The sequence below is a fragment of the Hemibagrus wyckioides genome, linkage group LG22 (assembly GCF_019097595.1).
Source record: "Hemibagrus wyckioides isolate EC202008001 linkage group LG22, SWU_Hwy_1.0, whole genome shotgun sequence".
NCBI lineage: Eukaryota > Metazoa > Chordata > Actinopteri > Siluriformes > Bagridae > Hemibagrus > Hemibagrus wyckioides.
In genome coordinates this window covers 5,395,488-5,415,367 of record NC_080731.1, presented here as the reverse complement: position 1 = coordinate 5,415,367, position 19,880 = coordinate 5,395,488, and the positions used below count along the sequence as shown (strand labels likewise).

General features: G+C 41.6%; 1 protein-coding gene across 1 annotated transcript; it reads left to right on the top strand.

Moving 5' to 3' along the window:
* The first annotated feature begins 1,688 nt into the window (after positions 1-1,688).
* On the top strand, positions 1,689-19,418 carry ppm1f (protein phosphatase, Mg2+/Mn2+ dependent, 1F). Its single transcript, XM_058375096.1, has 8 exons — positions 1,689-1,842; positions 4,697-4,960; positions 7,058-7,188; positions 7,433-7,635; positions 8,158-8,346; positions 11,515-11,658; positions 13,497-13,590; positions 15,665-19,418. Exons 2-8 carry the CDS (start codon positions 4,785-4,787, stop codon positions 15,967-15,969), a joined length of 1,242 nt encoding a protein of 413 aa, XP_058231079.1. The 5' UTR covers positions 1,689-1,842; positions 4,697-4,784; the 3' UTR covers positions 15,970-19,418.
* Positions 19,419-19,880: the final 462 nt, after the last annotated feature.

The window sequence follows — 19,880 nt, the reverse complement described above, 5'->3', positions numbered from 1 at the left end:
GTTAGTGTATTATAACTGTTTATGAGTAAAATTACACACCACCCTTTGGCTTGCTGATGATGCGTCCTAACATCTCAAACAATAAGCAGTGCCATGTCATCAAAACTTAATGTATCCAGGATGCCACACAAGTAAACACCCTTTACTTCTGTAGTGTGGATCAGAGCTGAGTACATTACAAACAATATGTTAGGATGGGAAAGAAAAGATAAGATAAAGACGGACATTATCAGCACTCAATTCTGATTGGTCGAACCACATTGCATGGCTTTGTGACATCCTCAATATATCCACAGCTGTGACTGCGTCACGATAACTAAAATACAAACAAACAAAAAAACACTCCACCCAGTCTACTGTCTATTGAATCTTTGCCCATTAAGTTGCTTAGCAACCAAATCTTATGGTTACCATAATAAACATACACTATCTTGCCAAAAGTTTTGGGACTCATGTGGGATTCAACTCTTAATGCTTCAGCATACCAAGACATTTTGGACAATTTCATGCTCCCAACTTTATGGGAACAGTTTGGGGATGACCCCTTCCTGTTCCAACATGACTGCACACCAGTGCACAAAGCAAGGTCCATAAAGACATGGATGAGTGAGTTTGTTGTGGAGGAACTTGTCTGGCCTGCACAGAGTCCTGACCTCAACCTGATAGAACACCTCTGGGATGAATTAGAGCAGAGACTGTGAGCCAGGCCAAAACTGGGACCTTTACATGCACATTTATGTAGTATGGAGTTGTCCCACCCTTTGCAGCTATAACAGCTTCTGGGAAGGTTTTCCACAAGGTTTAGGAGTGTGTTTATGGGAATTTTTGACCATTCCTCTAGAAGTGCATTTGTGAGGTCAGACACTGATGTTGGATAAGAAGGTCTGGCTCACAGTCTGCGCTCTAATTCTTCCCAAAGGTGTTCTATCAGGTTGAGGTCAAAACCAAACGTGTTCATCCATGACCTTGCATGTTGGAACAGGAAGGGGTCATCCCCAAACTGTTCCCACAAAGTTGGGAGCATGAGATTGTCCAAAATGTCTTGGTATACTGAATTAAGAGTTCCTTTTACTGGAACTAAGGGGCTGAGTCCAACCCCTGAATTCAAAGATTTGGAGGGGTGTCCCTCAATATAGTGTAGAATGTTATTTATTCAACACTAGATTTTATTCTAAGAATTTTGTCATCAAAAAAGGTTTATAAAAGGTTGTATTACAGTGATCAGTTATTTATCAAGCTTTGTGTTTTGATTAAGAAAGTTATTGCTAACTGAGGCAGGTGTTTCAGCACTATGATATGAAGTAGCTATATCAGAAAGTTTGTTTCATTCGTTGCTATAGTATTAAAGTGATAATTTGCCAACAAACAAATGGACACATTAATTTTAAACCTGATTCTGTCACTTTTTATTACAGGGATAATGTGTGTAGCTAACAATTAAGATATATAAATAAAATTATGCTTATTATACTGTTAATTTTTTTTTTTTTTTGCATATATTAAAAATTAATAAACACTTTCGGACCAATCAGACTAAAGAACTCATCACTGTAGTAGTATAATAATATTTCTTTATTATAATGACCATATACAAAGCCACCACTAGGGGCAGACTTCCTGACTGTACCGAACAGATACACAGAAGGGAAACAGATCTCACAACCAAATGCTTGTTTCACACGCCCGGATGATCTGTTGCTCGGTCAATCCGGATTGTATACAGTATGTTTGCTGCTTATTTCCGGTCTCCGACTTCCGGTTGAGTCTCAGTGAGTGAGCTGAGGTGAGATCTTTTATATCCGAGAGAAGGGAGTGTCAGCGCGAGACTAAAGACGTTCAGAGGTATGTACCAGGTTTGTCCACATGTACAACATAGCTGTGCTTTTGCAAGGCGCGAGACACTGTACACGCGCTACATCCGGAAATAAAAGTTGGCAGGATGTTGTTAAAAGGCCTGCTCGTGTGCACTGTAAACTGTAACCAACCTGCAAATGCTTTATTATTTAAAAGAAAAATCAGCCTGGTGTTTGTCTTGTAGGTTTATGGTTGAGGGAGAAGCATGCAAAGTCCAGCTTTAGCTACAGAGATCTGAAACAGAATATTACACACACAGCAGGGAGGCACGATGTATCGTTTAGGACTCAGCATCGCGATAATACCGATCTCTGAGACACCGATATTGCAGACAGATTTTTATATCACGCGCACAGACTGACCTTTGGCTTTGCAGTTAGACTCAAATTGTTTTAGCAAATTTTCTGGCTTGTATTTTGGCATCCAGTTAAAGTGAATTTATGAAAAAAGAGAAGGAGAAAAATGAATAAATTATGTGTTACTGGGTTATATTATATATGTATTATATATGTATATGTAGGCTGCTAAATACTAAAAGTTTCTTTCGGCATTTTGATAAATCAAGCATTAACTACCTCTGGAAACAGGAAAGCTAAAGGTTAAATCATTGGATTATATACTGCAAATTGAATGAATTATTTTATTTATGGCAGTGTGTATCTGCCTCTCTCTGTCTCTGTCTCTCTCTCTCTCTATGAGATCCTTCCAGGTTGAATCTGTACTATGTTTTTTTGGATTAGTGGCTAGCACTGTCACCTCACAGCAAGAAGGTCCTGGGTTCGAATCTCGGGTTCGAACAGGCACTGCTGCCCCAGCACACATTGGGTGAAAGGCAGGGGTACAGCCAGTCCATCACAGGGCCACACATATAGACAGACAACCCCACTGTGTGGCATTTGCATGTTCTCCCCATGCCTGCGTGGGTTTACTCCGGGTACTCCGGTTTCCTCCCACAGTCCAAAAACATGTACATTAGGTTGATTGGTAATTCTAAATTGCCCATAGGAGTGTGTGTGAGTGTGTGTGGTTGTCTGTCTATATGTGTGGCCTTGTGATGAACTGGTGACCTGTCCAGGGTGTACCCCTGCCTTTCGCCCATGGGATAGACTCCAGCAGATCCCAGTGATTAGGAATAAAGTGGGTTGATGGTTGGATATGAGAAATGAATCATGAGCTGTCAAAATGAATCGATTATAAATAATTCGTCGCACAGTGGGGAAATGTCCATGTTACAGCAGCAAGAAAAGAAGAAAAATGTGCAAATATGAAGCAGAAAAGATCAAGAAATCAATATAAATACAGAAGAAAAATAAAATAATAATAATTTAACAAAAACAAACAATTGCACTAGGTTATTGCACAGAATTTGAATTATTGTAATTACATAGTTGAAGAATATCACACACAACACTGCGTATTATGAGGACAGGTTATTACTTACAACTATTTATTACTGAGGTATTTTTATACAAGAAGAATTATATATGTAGATGTAAGAAGACACCATATGTAGAAGTAAAACAGACTTTTTGTCATTTTTGCAATTATGTGTGAAATATGTAAGCCTTGAGGAAGAGACAGGAGTCAGAGCTGAAGATGTTGAGGTTCTCTTTGGGAGTGAGACGGTTGGACAGGATTAGGAATGAGTACATCAGAGGGACAGCTCATGTTGGACGTTTGGGGGGGGGTGAAGTTAGGGAGGCCAGATTAAGATGGTTTGGACATGTTCAGAGGAGGGAGAGTGAGTATATTGGTAGGAGAATGTTGGACATGGAGCTGCCAGTCAGGAGGAAAAGAGGAAGGTATATGGATGTAATAAATGAGGATATGAAGCTAGTGGGTGCAAGTGTTGAGGATGCAGAAGCTAGGTATAGGTGGAGAGAGATGATTCACTGTGGAGACCCCTGAAGGGAAAAGCCGGAAGAAGAAGACATTATTTAGTGTCCAGTGTCCCCCAAATGAGGATGAGGTTCCCTTCTGAGCCTGGTTCCACTCAAGGATTCTTCCTCATATCATCTCAGGGAGTTTTTCCTCACCACCATCGCCTCAGGTTTGCTCATTAGGGATAAAATAGTAACTTAACTCTAAACTTTTTTCCCCCTCTATGTTTCTATACTTCTGTAAAGCTACTTTGAGACAATATCCATTGTTAAGTGATATATACAAATACATTGAATGTACAATTTTTGCACCCGGGCAATATTCGGATCCGCTAGATCAGAGGATCTAGTGATCGACTTTGACACGTGAACCATGGCTTGTTTAGCAGAATCTACTGATCCGTTGTCAGACTTTGAAATAATGTGTTAATCCATTTTTTTTGGGGGGGTGTATCAGTGTAAACACACAATCAGGATTATTTCATAATTAGTTGCCTGACGTCTCCAGAGCAAAGATGTTTTTTCCTAATTTTTTTCATTTCTTATGGCAGAGACACAAAATGAGCTTTCACGTGAACTATCTCAGACATTCCAGATGTGTTTCTGTAGGTCGGATTTAGACGATCGAACGCAAATCATGTCCGTTTAGAGAGCGCTCATCTCGCAGATGTTCAGAAGCTCTAGCTCTCTGGATTTTGAGCTTGAAATGGAGCCTGTATAGACAGAGCATTAGCAAGAGATTCCTAATTGTGGATCGTGTCTGTGTCACACAGCTCTGACTCACCCTTCAGCTTAGTCTGCATTCCAGCAGTCCAGTGTGTTCTTCAAAACACAGGATTAAACCTGTTCAAACAGAACACAATGGATCATGGTGGTGGTGGTGGTGGTGGTGGTGGTGGTGGTGATGTCGACTGGGCAGTGAGAGAATGTGGGAACTGTCTTTGTGTGTGGTTGATTTTTAGGTGCGAAGAGGAACAAGGCAGATTGCAGAAGCGTCCAGTGTGAGACAGAAGGAACTCTCATCAGGTTGGTCACTCTCAGAAGGCAGTGATGGGGATGAACGAGCAGGACGGAGCTCAGAGCTTCCTGAAAAGTTTCGTGGAGGAGTTTGAGAACCCGCTGGGACACGATGACCCGCTTCCTCTCGCTCCACTCAGCCGCACCGTGACGCTGGAGGAGGTGAAGGGTGAAAGCCTGGACCTGGGGCTTAGACTGTTGTCTGCCAGGTAACTGCTTGTGTTTGTGTGTGTGCATGTGTGTGAATGCATGCGTGTGTGTGTGTGTGCACGCATTTGTTCATGTGTATATCTGTGTGTGTTTGCTTATAGTGTTCAGGTGTGTGTCTGTGTACGTGCACATGCATTTCTTTGTATGTGTTTTTGCACATAGTGTGTGTGTTTGCACATAGCGTTTGTGTGTGCACTTCCACATAGAGTTTATATGTGTGCGTTCACGTGCACATGTATGTGTGTGATTTTGCACTGTGTGTGTGTGTGTCTGCTCATAGTGTTTGTGTGTGCATGTGTGCATGCATTTGTGGGTGTGTGTGGGTGTTTCCACATAGTGTTCATATGTGTGTATATGGGTGTGATTTTGCACATTGTGTTTGTGTGTGTGTGTTTCCACATAGTTTTTGTGTGTGTATGCACACGTGTGCATGTATTTGTTTGTATGGGTGTGATTTTGCACCTAGTGTTTGTGTGTGTGAATGTGTTTGCATATAGTGTGTGTGTGAGTGTTGACATGAATTTTTAAATGTGTGTGAAGTGGTTCACAAGTTAGTTACACTTTCAGTAACAATAGTAACACATTTCTATTAATGAATATAAAACTTGTCAATAGGAAAAGCAACAACCTCAGCTGTCCACTTTGTGTCTATATATATATATGTATATATGTGTGTGTGTGTGTGTGTGTGTGTGTGTGTGTGTACAGTCATACCTGTCACTGCTCCCTGTCTCAAACCAGAAGAGGAGTGTTCACACATTCCTGTCATTCCTCTACGCTTTACTCTCTCGCTATTCTCTTGCTCTCTCTCTCTCATTTTTTTTACTGATAGCATTTGCACAAGTTTAGACTTAGTTCTCTCTCTCACACACACACACTCCCTCTCTCTCTCTCTTTCTCTCTCTCTTTCCTCCCTCCCTCTCTCTCTCCTCTCTCTCTCTCTCTCTCTCCCTTTCTCTCTGTCTGTCTTTCTGTCTCTGTCTCTCTCTCTCTGGTGATTTGCTCTCTATCTCTCTGTGTGTGTCTGTCTGTCTGTGTTTGTGTGTGTGTGTGCCTGTTTCCTGTCTGTTTGTCTCTCTCTCTCTCTCTTACACACACCCACACCCACACACTCCCTCCCTTAGTGTCTCTGTCTCACTCTTATACTCTCTCTCTTTGTCCCATTTATCTCACTCATTTATTCCTATTGTTAATTATTTCTATAATCTTTCTTTTTTGTTCTATTTTGTCTGTCTCTTGCACTCTCTCTCTCTCTCTCTCTCTGTTTCTTGCCTATTCTCTCTTCTTTCTGTCTATCTGTCTCTCCCTCTCTCTCTCTCTCTCTCTCTCTCTCACGCAGTCTCTCTCTCTCTCTCTCTCTCTCTCTCTCTCTGTCTCTGTCTCTGTCTCTGTCTCTGTCTCTGTCTCTGTCTCTTTCTCTCACTCAGTCCCCCTCCCCACTCTCTGTATATATATGTGTATGTGTATTTCCTACTCTTTCTGTTTCTGGTACATTCCTCATGGCAGACTTCCTGTTCATTGTTCTACCCACTTCCTTTCGATCAGAGTTCATTTCCTGTTAGAGTTGCACCGTGTCATTCAGACTGTTGCACTAATCTGATTCAACTTCGAGTGGAAGGAATCGACCTGTCCTTTAATCTGTGCCAAAATAACATGAACGAGTGTGCCGTGTCTTTTAGAAAGCGGTGCTCTTGATGCTCCAGTGTTGCTGATCAGATTCTCAGTACATGATGAACATAGGCTTTAGGTGAAGTGAAGCCAGAAGAGGATCTAATACATTACTCGGGAGATGAGTTACAAACAAAGTGACCCTGATATGTTATCAAGAAAGAGGATGTATGATGCTGTGTGATTAAAATGTGAGCACTGGGAAGTGAGAACAGCTGGACAAGTCGAGGAAGAGGAGTTTGAAATGAGAGAAGTGGACAATAGCAATTGAGGGTTAAGGGCCTTGCTCAGGGGACCAGCTGTAGCCTAGCAGCTTGAGTGGACTTGGGATTTGAACTCAAAACCTCCCAATCAATACCTTATCCACTCAGCTACCACAACCTCCCCTTTAAATGATCTGCTTTTCTTGTGTTTCTGTATGCATACAGGAACGCCTCTGGCTGGCTGAGTGCGTCAATGTGCCATGCTGCGGTCACTGAGCTTCTGAAAGATGACCTTTCACCTTTCCACTGCCCTAAAGACCCTGAACAGCAGCAGGAGGGTGAAACAAAAGTAGTTTGTGAGTGAAGCAAAACATTTCGCTTATTTTATACACACATATATCCCTTTTCTCCAGTTTAATTAGAATTTCCAGCAGTGTAAAAGTCTCCTAGACTGGATAATGCTACATAAGGCTGCCCTCTGGTGGTGATATAGAATACTGCAGCCTGACTGAACATCATCTCTATACAGACTCTTTTCTAAGAAAGAATAAAACATTATGTAAAGCTCCATCTAACATCAGTCTAATTTTCTCTGCACAGTGCTGCAGTCTGAGCCTCTTCAGCGTCTGTTTATCAACAAGCTCAGAGAAGTGGGTGTGGCCTGGCAGAAACAACTGCCCAATCAGACACCTCGGTCCTCGCGCTCCTGCCTCTGCTCTGTCCACGCCATTCGGAACACACGCAGGAAGATGGAGGATCGGCACGTGATGCTGCCTGAGTTTAATCAGCTTTTCGGGTTACAGGTCAGGGGTCAGGCTCCTTATCATGCCCTTATCACCTCAACGTCCGGTTTAGGAGAGTCTTGGAGATTTTGTTCTAAGTTCCGATGTGAAAATCGTTGACAAATATGTCAGAATAATCTTCACACTGAGGAAAAGCTGGAAAATACCCGAGTAATAATTTTAAGTTATAACAGAACAATAATACTGTTTTAAAAATTTTGCACTTTACACAAGTAAGGGCTGTTTGTCTCTAAATTCAAGGTGTTGTACAGATTGTGATAGTCGGAAATGCGGTTTCAGAATGATGGACCGAATGATGTCATTTAAAGCCGCAGAAACAACGCAGCCTCGATGTGAAACCGTTCTAAGTAGGACAGTTACACAATCTGAAAGTTAAATGAATCATGAAACAGTCAAACTAGGAATGAAACAATATTACACACGGGGGAGAAGATCCCTGCATGTAGCTCTCGGGTAGTGATGATACTCTTGATATGACGTCTCCTCTTAATCCTGAGAATAAAGCTTTCCTCTTTCCTACAGGACGGCGTGGAGCGCGAGTACTACGCCGTGTTCGACGGTCACGGAGGAGTCGACGCAGCCACTTACTCTTCTACTCACCTGCACGTCATCCTCAGCCAACAGGAGACGCTGAAGAGCGACACCAGCGCGGCTTTTAAAAACTCCTTCGTACAAACGGACGAGATGTTTAGGATCAAGGCCAGGAGAGAGGTACGAGTGAGCGGAGGAGAGTAAACCTGAAAGGTAGTTTATGATGAGGTTCAGTATTCATCTTAAAGGGATGAATAAATACTGAACTATGTGTAACATGGGATACTGTACTACAAAACACATTGATTGCAAACAAGATTTGTTAATTTGCAGACATAAAAAAAGTCATTTTCCTGACAAATTCTTTGAAGACCATGTTACACCCCAATGAAAGTCTTAGGAGCAAAGCTTTATTTATTTATTTATTTATTTATTTAATGACCAGGCATAACATTATGACCACCTGTGTTGGTCCCCCTTTTACTGCCAAAAACAGCCCTGACCCATCATGCACTGTGTATTCTGACACCTTTCTATCAGAACCAGCATTAACTTCTTCAGCAGTTTGAGCAACAGTAGCTCGTCTGTTGGATCGGATCACACGGGCCAGCCTTCGCTCCCCACGCGCATCAGTGAGCCTCGGACGCCCATGATCCTGTCGCCGGTTCACCACTGTTCCTTCCTTGGACCACTTTTGATAGATACTGACCACTGCAGACCGGGAACACCCCACAAGAGCTGCAGTTTTGGAGATGCTCTGATCCAGTGGTCAAGCCATCACAATTTAGCCTTTGGTCAAACTCACTCAAAATGTTCACCTGCTGCCTAATATATCCCACCCACTAACAGGTGCCATGATGAGGAGATCATCAGTCTTATTCACTTCACCTGTCACTGTTCATAATGTTATGCCTGATCGGTGTAGGTGACTAATAGAAATCTTGGTGCTTGTGCTGTCATTGGAAAGTGATGCTGTATTGTGGTGTAGTCACTTTTACCACCATGAGGTATATTATTTTCCAATATCGGGCAACCAAGAGTTTTTACTCTTAGTTTCCGAAGTAAAATCTGAGCAAGATAAATTTGAATATAGGTGCCAATGAGGCTTGTGCAAACATTCCAATTCCTTTTTATCCATTTATAGTTACGTGGTATGTAGCAGGACATGTGTGAATTATTTTAGTTCTGGTTATCACTTATATTTTAGCAGCCTAATTAATTCAGTTTTGTATATTTGGAAGGTGTAGATGTTGTCACAAAGCCAGGATTTGAAAAGTATAAATTTATCCCTTATGACTAAACCAGAGGCAACGATGCCAAAGAACAAACTTCCTGAATTGACAAAAGGAAAAATCTTAAACCCGTCCTCAGCAAAACAAGACAACGCAAAACACTCTACTCTGAAGACTTTCCTGTACCATAAAATGTAAAATTACACAAACCCTGACACTGGAGACTTCTTACTTCGATTGTGAATAAGCATCTTGACTCATATAGAGTTTTTCCAGCACTTCATACCTGAATGAGAAGTTTTGAACATTTGTTTTTTTGTTGGGCTGTTATCTGTTGTCTAAATATAAATATATAAACACAAATATAATGCTCTATATTAATGTTATTATTATTTTATCACAACCTGATTTAGGAAACAAACTTGTTCAAAACAGTGGAAAGTTTTTTGAAACCATCCTTTTACTTTCGTTTTCATATTGTGTCTTATAATGGAAAGAGTTACAAGTTCCTTTAAATGGAATGAATGAAAGGAAATGAGTGAGCTGATGTATGTGTATATATATATATATATATGAGCAGTGAGAGGTGAAGTGAATAACACTGATGATCTCATCATGGCACCTGTTAGTGGGTGGGATATATTAGGCAGCAAGTGAACATTTTGTCCTCAAAGTTGATGTGTTAGAAGCAGGAAAAATGGACAAGCGTAAGGATTTGAGCGAGTTTGATGAAGGGCCAAATTGTGATGGCTAGACCACTGGATCAGAGCATCTCCAAAACTGCAGCTCTTGTGGGGTGTTCCCGGGCTGCAGTGGTCAGTATCTATCAAAAGTGGTCCAAGGAAGGAACAGTGGTGAACCGACGACAGGGTCATGGGCGGCCAAGGCTCATTGATGTACGTGGGGAGTGAAGGCTGGCCCGTGTGAGCCGATCTAACAGACAAGCTACTCTTGATCAAACTGCTGAAAAGGTTAATGCTGGTTCTGATAGAAAGGTGTCAGAATACACAGTGCAGGACAGGTCAGGGCTGTTTTGGCAGAAAAAGGGGGAGCAACACAATATTAGGCAGGTGGTCATAATGGTATGCTTGGTTGGTGTATGCCAGTACTGTATATGGTGACGCATCATGAGTGACCAAAAAGTAAAACAGAGGTGCAGTTTATATTTCTATAAACTGTATATATCTGGTATAACTTATATATCTGGTATAGTATAAATAATGACTTATCCCTTTGATCATTTTAGCCAAGAACAGTTTAGTGCTCAAGTCTCCATCAGTGAACATTTGATAAGTTCAACAGCAAAACAAACTAGAATAAATTTCATGCTTGTACTTTTTGACAATATAATGCACAGTTACAAAAGGGAAATGGTTCATAATCACACTCTCTGCTGTCACCCAGATGAAGACGAGGTTCCCTTTTGTGTCTGGTTCCTCTCAAGGTTTCTTCCTCATATTGTCTCAGGGAGATTTTCCTCAACGCCATTACCTCCGGCTTATTCGTTAGGGATAAATTTAACATGATATTTAACACTTATAATCTTTCTATATTCTCTCAAGCTGCTTAGTGATAATGTGCATTGTTAAAAGCCCTAGACAAATAAAACTGTACTGAATGTGAGTGTAATGAAAGTGTTCAGAACAGAAGAATCGAGATTTAGAGAAAGTCGGAATGGTAGTACAATCCGAGTCTTAGGGAAACGGGTTTCGTCCCCGGGTGTTATTCCAGTGGAAAGTTCAGAGAATGTTTGTTTAATTTTCTGAGAAAATCTCCTACACACATTCAGACAGTATGGATAGATGTTTGGTAAGAAGCTTTTGAGACTGTGTGTGTGTGCGCATGCAGGTAGTGATTTTAGTCAGCATGGCTACACTGCTGTAATGTGGGCGCAGTGCGAATGCAGTTGAAAAGCAGCGAAAGTTGCACGAGAAGCTTCGGGTTTAGTCATTCTGTAGAAAACACTGTGCTTTTTTTTTCTTTCTGTTTGTTTGTTTATTCCCCTCGGTGTTTTCTGAGAATGGATCGAATGCACGGTACAGAGAGCCGGGTTGCATGAGTTGTGATTGATGACGGACCAATAAATGTTGTGTAACAGTGTGTGTTGCTTCCACAGCGCATGCGCAGCGGCAGTACGGGCGTGGCTGTGTTGCTGGCTGCCGATTGGCTGACGGTGTCCTGGCTAGGCGACTCGCAGGCCATGCTGGTGAGGAAGGGCGAGCCGGTCATCCTCATGGACCCCCATAAACCCGAGAGAGAGGTACGAGACATGCGTCATGGATGGCCTTATGTTATCATACACCACCTAATATAATCGTTAACAATAACCGGCATCGCATTCAGAATCAGCGTGTTATGCAATTTTTAATTTCAATAGTAATGATAAAGTTCTCCTCTGCTTATTTTCACACATCAAAACAAACATTATACCATGCACATGTTTGAGGCAGCCTGGGGAAAACCCCTTCACATGCTGGAATTCACACATTTTCTATTCTATTACTGAACATTACAGGATTTCCTGAACTGAAGTGTCTTTCTATTTTGCATGTATCTCGAGCACAATTAAAGTTGTTTAATGGTTAAATGCAGGAAACAGGAGCAGTCCAGGTTTTCTTACAGTATCCGATTGCAAATTGAATTGATGGACGTTTCCCTACAGTACATGTGAAGAAATCATACAGTTTCAGGCTCAAGCTACACTCACACATGCAGTGAACATTTATATGTGGGTGTTGAAGCTAGCTAACAGATCAGATTTCTTGCTGCTCAAATGAAACAGCGAGTTTGTGTATAAACCTCACCAGTGTATATGTGCATCATATCACAGTAGATGAAGGAGAAGCAGCATGTTCTATTTGTGTAGGATCTCGTGCGCTCCATCATCTTCACTCCCCTTGGCCGTCGCTGCATTTTTGCATGAAGATCTGCTTTTCTCAGCTTTGTCACGTCACGACATTACGAAACAGGATTAAAATCCCCCTCAAAGGACACAGCAACGAGTTTGGATCGATGTCTAGGGACGTTTGCCTTTCCCTGCTTCTGTTCCTCCTGAACAAAACATCCAATGTAAACAGAAAAGAAAAATGGTTTGTAAAGTATACTTCGCTTTAAAAGAAAACAAAAAAAGGATGCTGATGGGAATGTTCCAGAAAAAAAAAAGAGTTTCCTGGTCCTTTAATTTAGAAGGGAATCCTTAGGAGACGGTTAAAGTGCATGAAGTGGACGAAGATTTATTTTCCTTGGATTTGCTGACAGGAGGCTAAATCGAGTGCTGAAAGGATCGGTTTACTTCACCATAAGTGATTACATGTGTTTCGCCGCCTTTTAGCCAAATCTGTCCACGTTTTTAAAAAAAAAACACAGAACAGGCATATCATTATGACCACCTGACTCATATTGTGTTGGTCTCCCTTTTGCTGCCAAACAGCCCTGACCCGTCCTGCACTGAGTATTCTGACACCTTTCTATCAGAACCAGCGTTAACTTCTTCAGCAGTTTGATCAACAGTAGCTCGTCTGTTGGATCGGATCACACGGGCCAGCCTTCACTCCCCACGTGCATCAATGAGCCTTGACCGCCCATGACCCTGTCGCCGGTTCACCACTGTTCCTTCCTTGGATCACTTTTGATAGATACTGACCACTGCAGACCGGGAACACCCCACAAGAGCTGCGGTTTTGGAGATGCTCTGATCCAGTGGTCTAGCCATCACAATTTGGCCCTTTGTCAAACTCGCTCAAATCCTTAAGCTTGCTTATTTTTCCTGCTTCTAACACATCAACTTTGAGGACAAAATGTTCAATTGCCGCCTAATATACCATGATGAGGAGATCATCAGTTTATTTAGTCATAATGTTATGCCTGATCGGTGTGTACCTTAACTTACTCTTTCAGGTGAGAAAATATTTTGAAAATGATAAGCTTTACAGGAAAACCAGCTGAAATCTTTGAAGTGCTTCAGGTTTTATCGTCGTTTCAGATAAGCTTTAGTATCTCGTTATTATACAGTATTATTACGTCATTGCTTCTATGAGGCGGTTGTTATTCCTGCGTGCTCCTGGTGGTCTCTGATGGTGGTCTTCTCTGTCTGTGCAGGATGAGAAGAAGAGAATAGAGGATCTGGGTGGCTGCATTGCCTTCATGGGCTGCTGGCGTGTGAACGGGACATATGCTGTTTCCCGGGCGATAGGTGAGTAAACGGGGTAATCATGTCACTTATATTTTTTTGTCTGGGTGATCTGACTGGAATTGAAAGCATGACCTCATTTTTGGGTCACCGAAACTTACCAGAACTTATTTGCAGATGTCACTGCAGTGTTGATAAGATCTGATCAACTCATTTCCTTGCGAGAGAGGGGTTTCTTTTGTATTTTAATTCTAACAAGCTTTTTAGTGGTTATGTATCTATGTATTTAGATGTCATACATACAGTATCTCACAAAAGTGAGTACACCCCTCACATTTTTGTAAATATTTTATTATATTTATATATTGTACAGCCTGTATAACAGTGTAAATTTGCTGTCCCCCTCAAAATAACTCAACACACATACAACATAAAGATGGCCTAGGCTATAAGAAGATTGCCAAGACCCTGAAACTGAGCTGCAGCACGGTGGGCAAGACCATAGAGCGGTTTTACAGGACAGGTTCCACTCAGAACAGGCCTCGCCATGGTCCACCAAAGAAGTTGAGTGTACGTGCTCAGTGTCATATCCAGAGGTTGTCTTTGGGAAATAGACGTATGAGTGCTGCCAGCATTGCTGCAGAGGTTGAAGGGGTGGGGGGTCAGCCTGTCAGTGCTCAGACCATACGCTGCACACTGCATCAAATTGGCCTCTACTAAAGATGATGCACAAGAAAGCCCACATACAGTTTGCTGAAGACAAGCAGACTAAGGACATGGCCAGAACCATGTCCTGTGGTCTGATAAGACCAAGATAAACTTATTTGGTTCAGATGGTGTCAAGCGTGTGTGGCACAAAGTACAAAGACAAGTGTGCCTTGTCTACAGTCAAGCATGGTGGTGGGAGTGTCATGGTCTGGGCCTGTATGAGTGCTGCCAGCACTGGGGAGCTACAGTTCATTGAGGGATCCATGAATGCCAACATGTACTGTGACCTACTGAAGCAGAGCATGATCCCCTCCCTTCGGAGACTGGGCCGCAGGGCAGTATTCCAACATGATAACGACCCCAAACACATCTCCAAGACGACCACTGCCTTGCTAAAGAAGCTGAGGGTAAAGGTGATGGACTGGCCAAGCATGTCTCCAGACCTAAAGGTAGAGGAGTGCAAGGTCTCTAACATCCACCATCTCTGTGATGTCATCATGGAGGAGTGGAAGAGGACTCCAGTGGCAATCTGTGAAGCTCTGGTGAACTCCATGTCCAAGAGGGTTAAGGCAGTGCTGGAAAATAATGGTGGCCACACAAAATATTGACACTTTGGGCCCAAATTGGACATTTCCTCTTAGGGGTGTACTCACTTTTGTTGCCGACGGTTTAGACAATAATGGCTGTGTGTTGAGTTATTTTGAGGGGACAGCAAATTTACACTGTTATACAGGCTGTACCCTCACTACTTTACACTGTAGCAGAGTGGCATTTCTTCAGTGTTGTCATATAGATATAATAAAATATTTACAAAAATGTGAGGCATGTACTCACTTTTGTGAGATACTGTATATTCATTCAAACTGAATGGATCACTTTATACATGAACAGAGCTTTCACTTTCCATCACTCCTCCACAGAGTGTCACATCAGAAAGCTGAAATGAAAAATTCTTGGTGCTGCAGAAACTTTGCAGTGTTTTGTGAGAAAAATCTCTTCTACACAATGTCTTTAACATCTGCTGTACTGAACTGTTTCTGAACCATTATTGGTGATGTTAAAAACAAAAACCCATAAATTCTATAATGGTGCTCTGTCTCTCTCTCTCTCTCTCTCTCTCTCTGGATGGATGGATGGATAGATAGATACATAGAGGGAGGGAAGAGATGTATACAGGATGATCCACATGAAATGTGTCTCATTTCTGTAAGCTGTAACTTGCATTTTTCATGACAGAGGGTTTTCTCTGTTTTATTTTTACAGGAAATGACTTGTTTTGTGTTTTTCTTAATAAATGTTAGTGGTTAGTGTTGACGTGGTCTAAGAGCAATAAACCACTTCAAGATGTGAATAAGTGTAAAAGGATACTGTTAACACTGTAATGCCGTGTCATGTCTGATTCCTTCTTATTCCCGTCTCTGACTGTCAGGCGATTTCGATCAGAAGCCGTACGTCTCTAACGCGGCAGACTGTTCCTCGGTTCAGCTGAGTGGAGATGAGGACTACGTGCTGCTGGCGTGCGACGGGTTCTTTGATGTCCTGCGGCCGGCCGACGTCCCCGCCCTGGTCCTGGAGGCCCTGCAGGAGTCTGGTGGCTCGGGGCAGGATGTCGCTCAGAGCCTGGTGGCTCAGGCCAAAGCTGCAGGCTCCAGCGATAACATCACCGTCTTGCTGGTGTTCCTGCGTGAACCTCGAGACCTTCTACTGTCCGAGCCGACGGCGGGGAAAGTGTGAGAGGACGAGACGAGACGAGAGTGTTCGAGGAGACCACTAGAGGGCTGATGATCTCTGTGCCATCGCACTGTATCTGACATTGATGCTTCACGTTGCTCAGCGTCATGCGTTCATGATTAAGGTCATCAGAGTTCTTAATATCAGAGAAACAGTGTTGTTTTCTTTTCTTTTTAAAACTGATGCCTTTTATTTGACTTTTTTTTTACAGCCTTGTTTTCTATTATGCCACTTTTACATGCATAAATCTCTAAGATTCCGTTTTTTTATTTCCTGTCAGTTATCTTTGCTCTGACTTCTTGACTGTTTATGATTTCCCAGGTGCTTTATTCTTCCAAAAAAAGGCTGTGATACTGCTCTTATAGGGATCATTGTTCATTTGTTTAATAGTTATGGTTAGAAACCTGTGTTTTTATTTTTATTTCATTTCCTTTTGACGTTTATTTATAGCTGTTACAAAGCAGTATAACGTAATAGGACACGCCAGTCTGTATCGGTCATGCTAAGTGTTATGCTTGGAAGATAATATGCACAGTTTTTTTTGTCTTCTTAAGAACGTCAGTCTGTGTGTTAAATGTTTTTAATATCTATTTGTTCGTGACGTGAACTGTTATCAGATTTTCAGTGCCAAAAAAAAAAACATTGAGAGACTAACTTAGCCAGGAGTTCTTTGTGTACTTGTTTGTGTTCAGTGTATATGTATATGATTTAATGTATTTAACATAAAGGAGCAGTTTGTAATTTTTTAAGAGCTTTCATCTACCTGTGAGCTGAACTACAGGTGCATTGATAAAATTCACAAAACCCAATTTCTCTGTTAAAACTCTGTTGTAAGACTTTCCTTTTAAAGGAACATCAAAAAGAGCTCATTTCTGGGCCAGAAAAATTGTAAAAGTTCCTCAGATTTCGACGGAAATTCTGTCTGTTCCATAGCAGTATTGCAAATCCTGGTTTGCTGAAAGTATTTTCGAAGCTGTATGATTTATTACAAGTTTAGAGAAGCACTTCTAAACTTTACAGACTCCACCTTTAATCCTTTTTCCTCAGTGTTAATAGTGAGTCACGTAGCGCTGGTCCGTTCTCCAGACTTTAATTACTCCGTATTCCAGACTTAGGCAGACTTTTGAGTCCAAGCCTGGGAAAAAATGTCCTTCTAAGCATGTAGGTTTCTCCAAAGACCTAGTTTAGTGTTTGTGTTCGCGTTTGAGGAATATTAACTTGCAGCCAGGCCGGCTTGCCGTCAGGCCGCAGGTCCCGCATGCACTGGGGCGTCTCACGTTACCGCCTGTTCAAATGTCATGAATATTTGAAAGCCTTGTGACATGGAGCTGATATGACTGGACCGTGGCTTTAATGCGAGCAGGCTAAGAATAGAGCTAACTATATAGAGCGTGAGACAGAGAAAGTGTTGATTTAGTGATTTGACGTCTAGAAAAATGGAGATGCGGCGATTCTGTCACTTTTTACGTTCGCGTTCTTAATCTGTCTTAACGGTCTTGTGTATGACTGACTTCTATTATCTTCAGAAAATGTTTCTTTAGGTTCGTTCTTCTGCTTAGCATCGCAATTCGCAACGAAGATCAGACGTCTTGGAGTGACGTGTTTGTATATGTGATATATATATGTTTTTTAAAATGGACTCTTTTTGAAATCTAACAATACAACAGCTGTGCATTTTTGTATGTGAAAAACTGACATAAAGGATTTTGTATCTGTCTTAAGATAAGATAAGATAATGGTTGCCGCGGTTACCGGTATAAATGGACTAGCAGGGCTAACCTCCTCTCTTGTCTTTCAAAAATAGAAAAACATGAATTTTTTTTGGAGTTCACACCAGATTATTTCCTGATAACAAATCTCTTGGAATATTTTGTAATTTTGTAGAAACGAGAGCAACAGCACCACGAATGGTGAATCGTCAAGATTTATAAAAAAAAATACACTGAATGGTATACAGAAGTTGTTCTGTTGCTGATTCCTTTCTAGATTCATGCGGCTTGTCAGAATATATTTTATTTGTCGGGATATTTATAATTCGATTTGAGCCCTAACAATTTTCAGCCGATTTTTTAACTTTTCCTTCTTTCCTTGCTTCAGTCTTTCCTTCCTTCCTTCCTTCCTTCCTTGCTACCTTGTTTCCTTTCTTATTCAAATGCCAATTCCCACCCAACAGTGACCACTCAGGAAGCTGGTCTTTTCAAACTGCTGCTGATGGTCCATCACAGCGCAGTGTAACACACTCGGAGGAAAGTGCAGTCTGCCCTCTTCCTCATACATGAGCTCATTGGAAGCTAGTGATCAGTTAGTGTCACTAATTGCTGAGAGAGTATTCCATTCCTCTCACCCTGAGATCATGGTCAGTTGTGCTCCCTCATCTCCTGGCTGTGGTTGGTTGGCTGTGGCATTGTCTAGTTGGTTGTTTGAGTGTGTTTCCTTTATAACATTATTGAATGTTCCTGTTACCACAGCCTATGTTTTCCTAACATTTATCAGAAACCTCTTAAACGCCTGACTGGACGTTCGGATAAACTCTGGCGCTTTCCTGTCACGACGGTGAACACTTTTAGATCGAGCGGGTGTGTACGTATTTGACTGTGTCCTGCTTTAATTTGCCTATCTGGTTATCTCTCAGCCATGAGTCTTTACAGTCATTGTGTGCCACCAACATAATGTAGGAACTTGATCTGTCTGATCTCCCATTTCCCATCAGAGGAGTAACACTTCATGACATCACTGGCGATGTAATCAGACAGATTTGGATAAAAGCCAACATCCTGCTTTACCGATGTATAGTGTTTGTCGTGTATAAAAGAACACGTTTTTTTGCTGGTGTGTCCATTTTGTATTCTCTCACACACATTGTTTTTCAGCAGAATTAACGTATAATATATCGGCCATCATGGGTATTTCCGTTGATCAACCCATGATGACTTACTTTCTGATGCTGAAACCGAGTTTGATGTTTGAAAATGTTTATCGACCGAATGCCACGTCGCAGAGGAAATGAATAGTTTGTAAGATGTTGATGTTTGTACTATTAGAACACGTGACTTCAGAACACCTAACACATATCTCACACTTTTGTGCCTTATTTTGTTGTAATACAAACACTGCCAAACCGTTTCTTTACCTTTTTACATACTGAACTGCGACTTTCTTTGTTTCACTTGAACTTTTCTACATTTCTATTCTGCCTCTTTCAACAATTTATACACTTTTCTACTTTATATTGATGAATAACCTTGATTCCATGCTGGGGTTTTGTTTTTGTTTTTGTTTTTTTTGTATGTCATTAGATTGTAATACCTAATTGAGTACGTTGGTCATTTGGACATTCTGTATGGAAAAGTGTGTGGAAACCTTTTTCCTGGAAAGAACTGCATTTCATTTGCATTCGCTAACAGGAGAGTTGAAATCTAACCAGTCAGGATATCAAATAAACAATAACCAAATATTTGGATTGCATGTCTCATTTGTCGCAATTTACCGTCATTTCTTATGTAACAGCTGCTTGTAGGAGGCCGTCATTTTTCAAGGCTGTTTAATGACAGAGTGTTTACAGCCAACTCTACAGGTAATTATGTGGAACATAGGTCTGAATTCTAGGCTGTGAAATGGAAATGCTGCGTTAAGAAGCGTGTAGACGTTTGTTGAGATGATCGACGACAAGATCCGAAACCAGCTTCGATCGGACGTGACTTCAGTGCACTCTGGCGAAATTGACGTGGTTCTGTAAAGAGCTCGCGGAGAACCTGATATTAAATCGACATCATCTCTCGGTTCGATCCTGACCTCAGGCTACTGTCTATTTGGAGGTTTTTTTTTATGTGGGTTATGTCCTAAAAAGAATTGGCTAGAATAAATTACCATACCATAAAGAAAAGAACTGGTGTCTTGTCCAGGGTGGAGCCCTG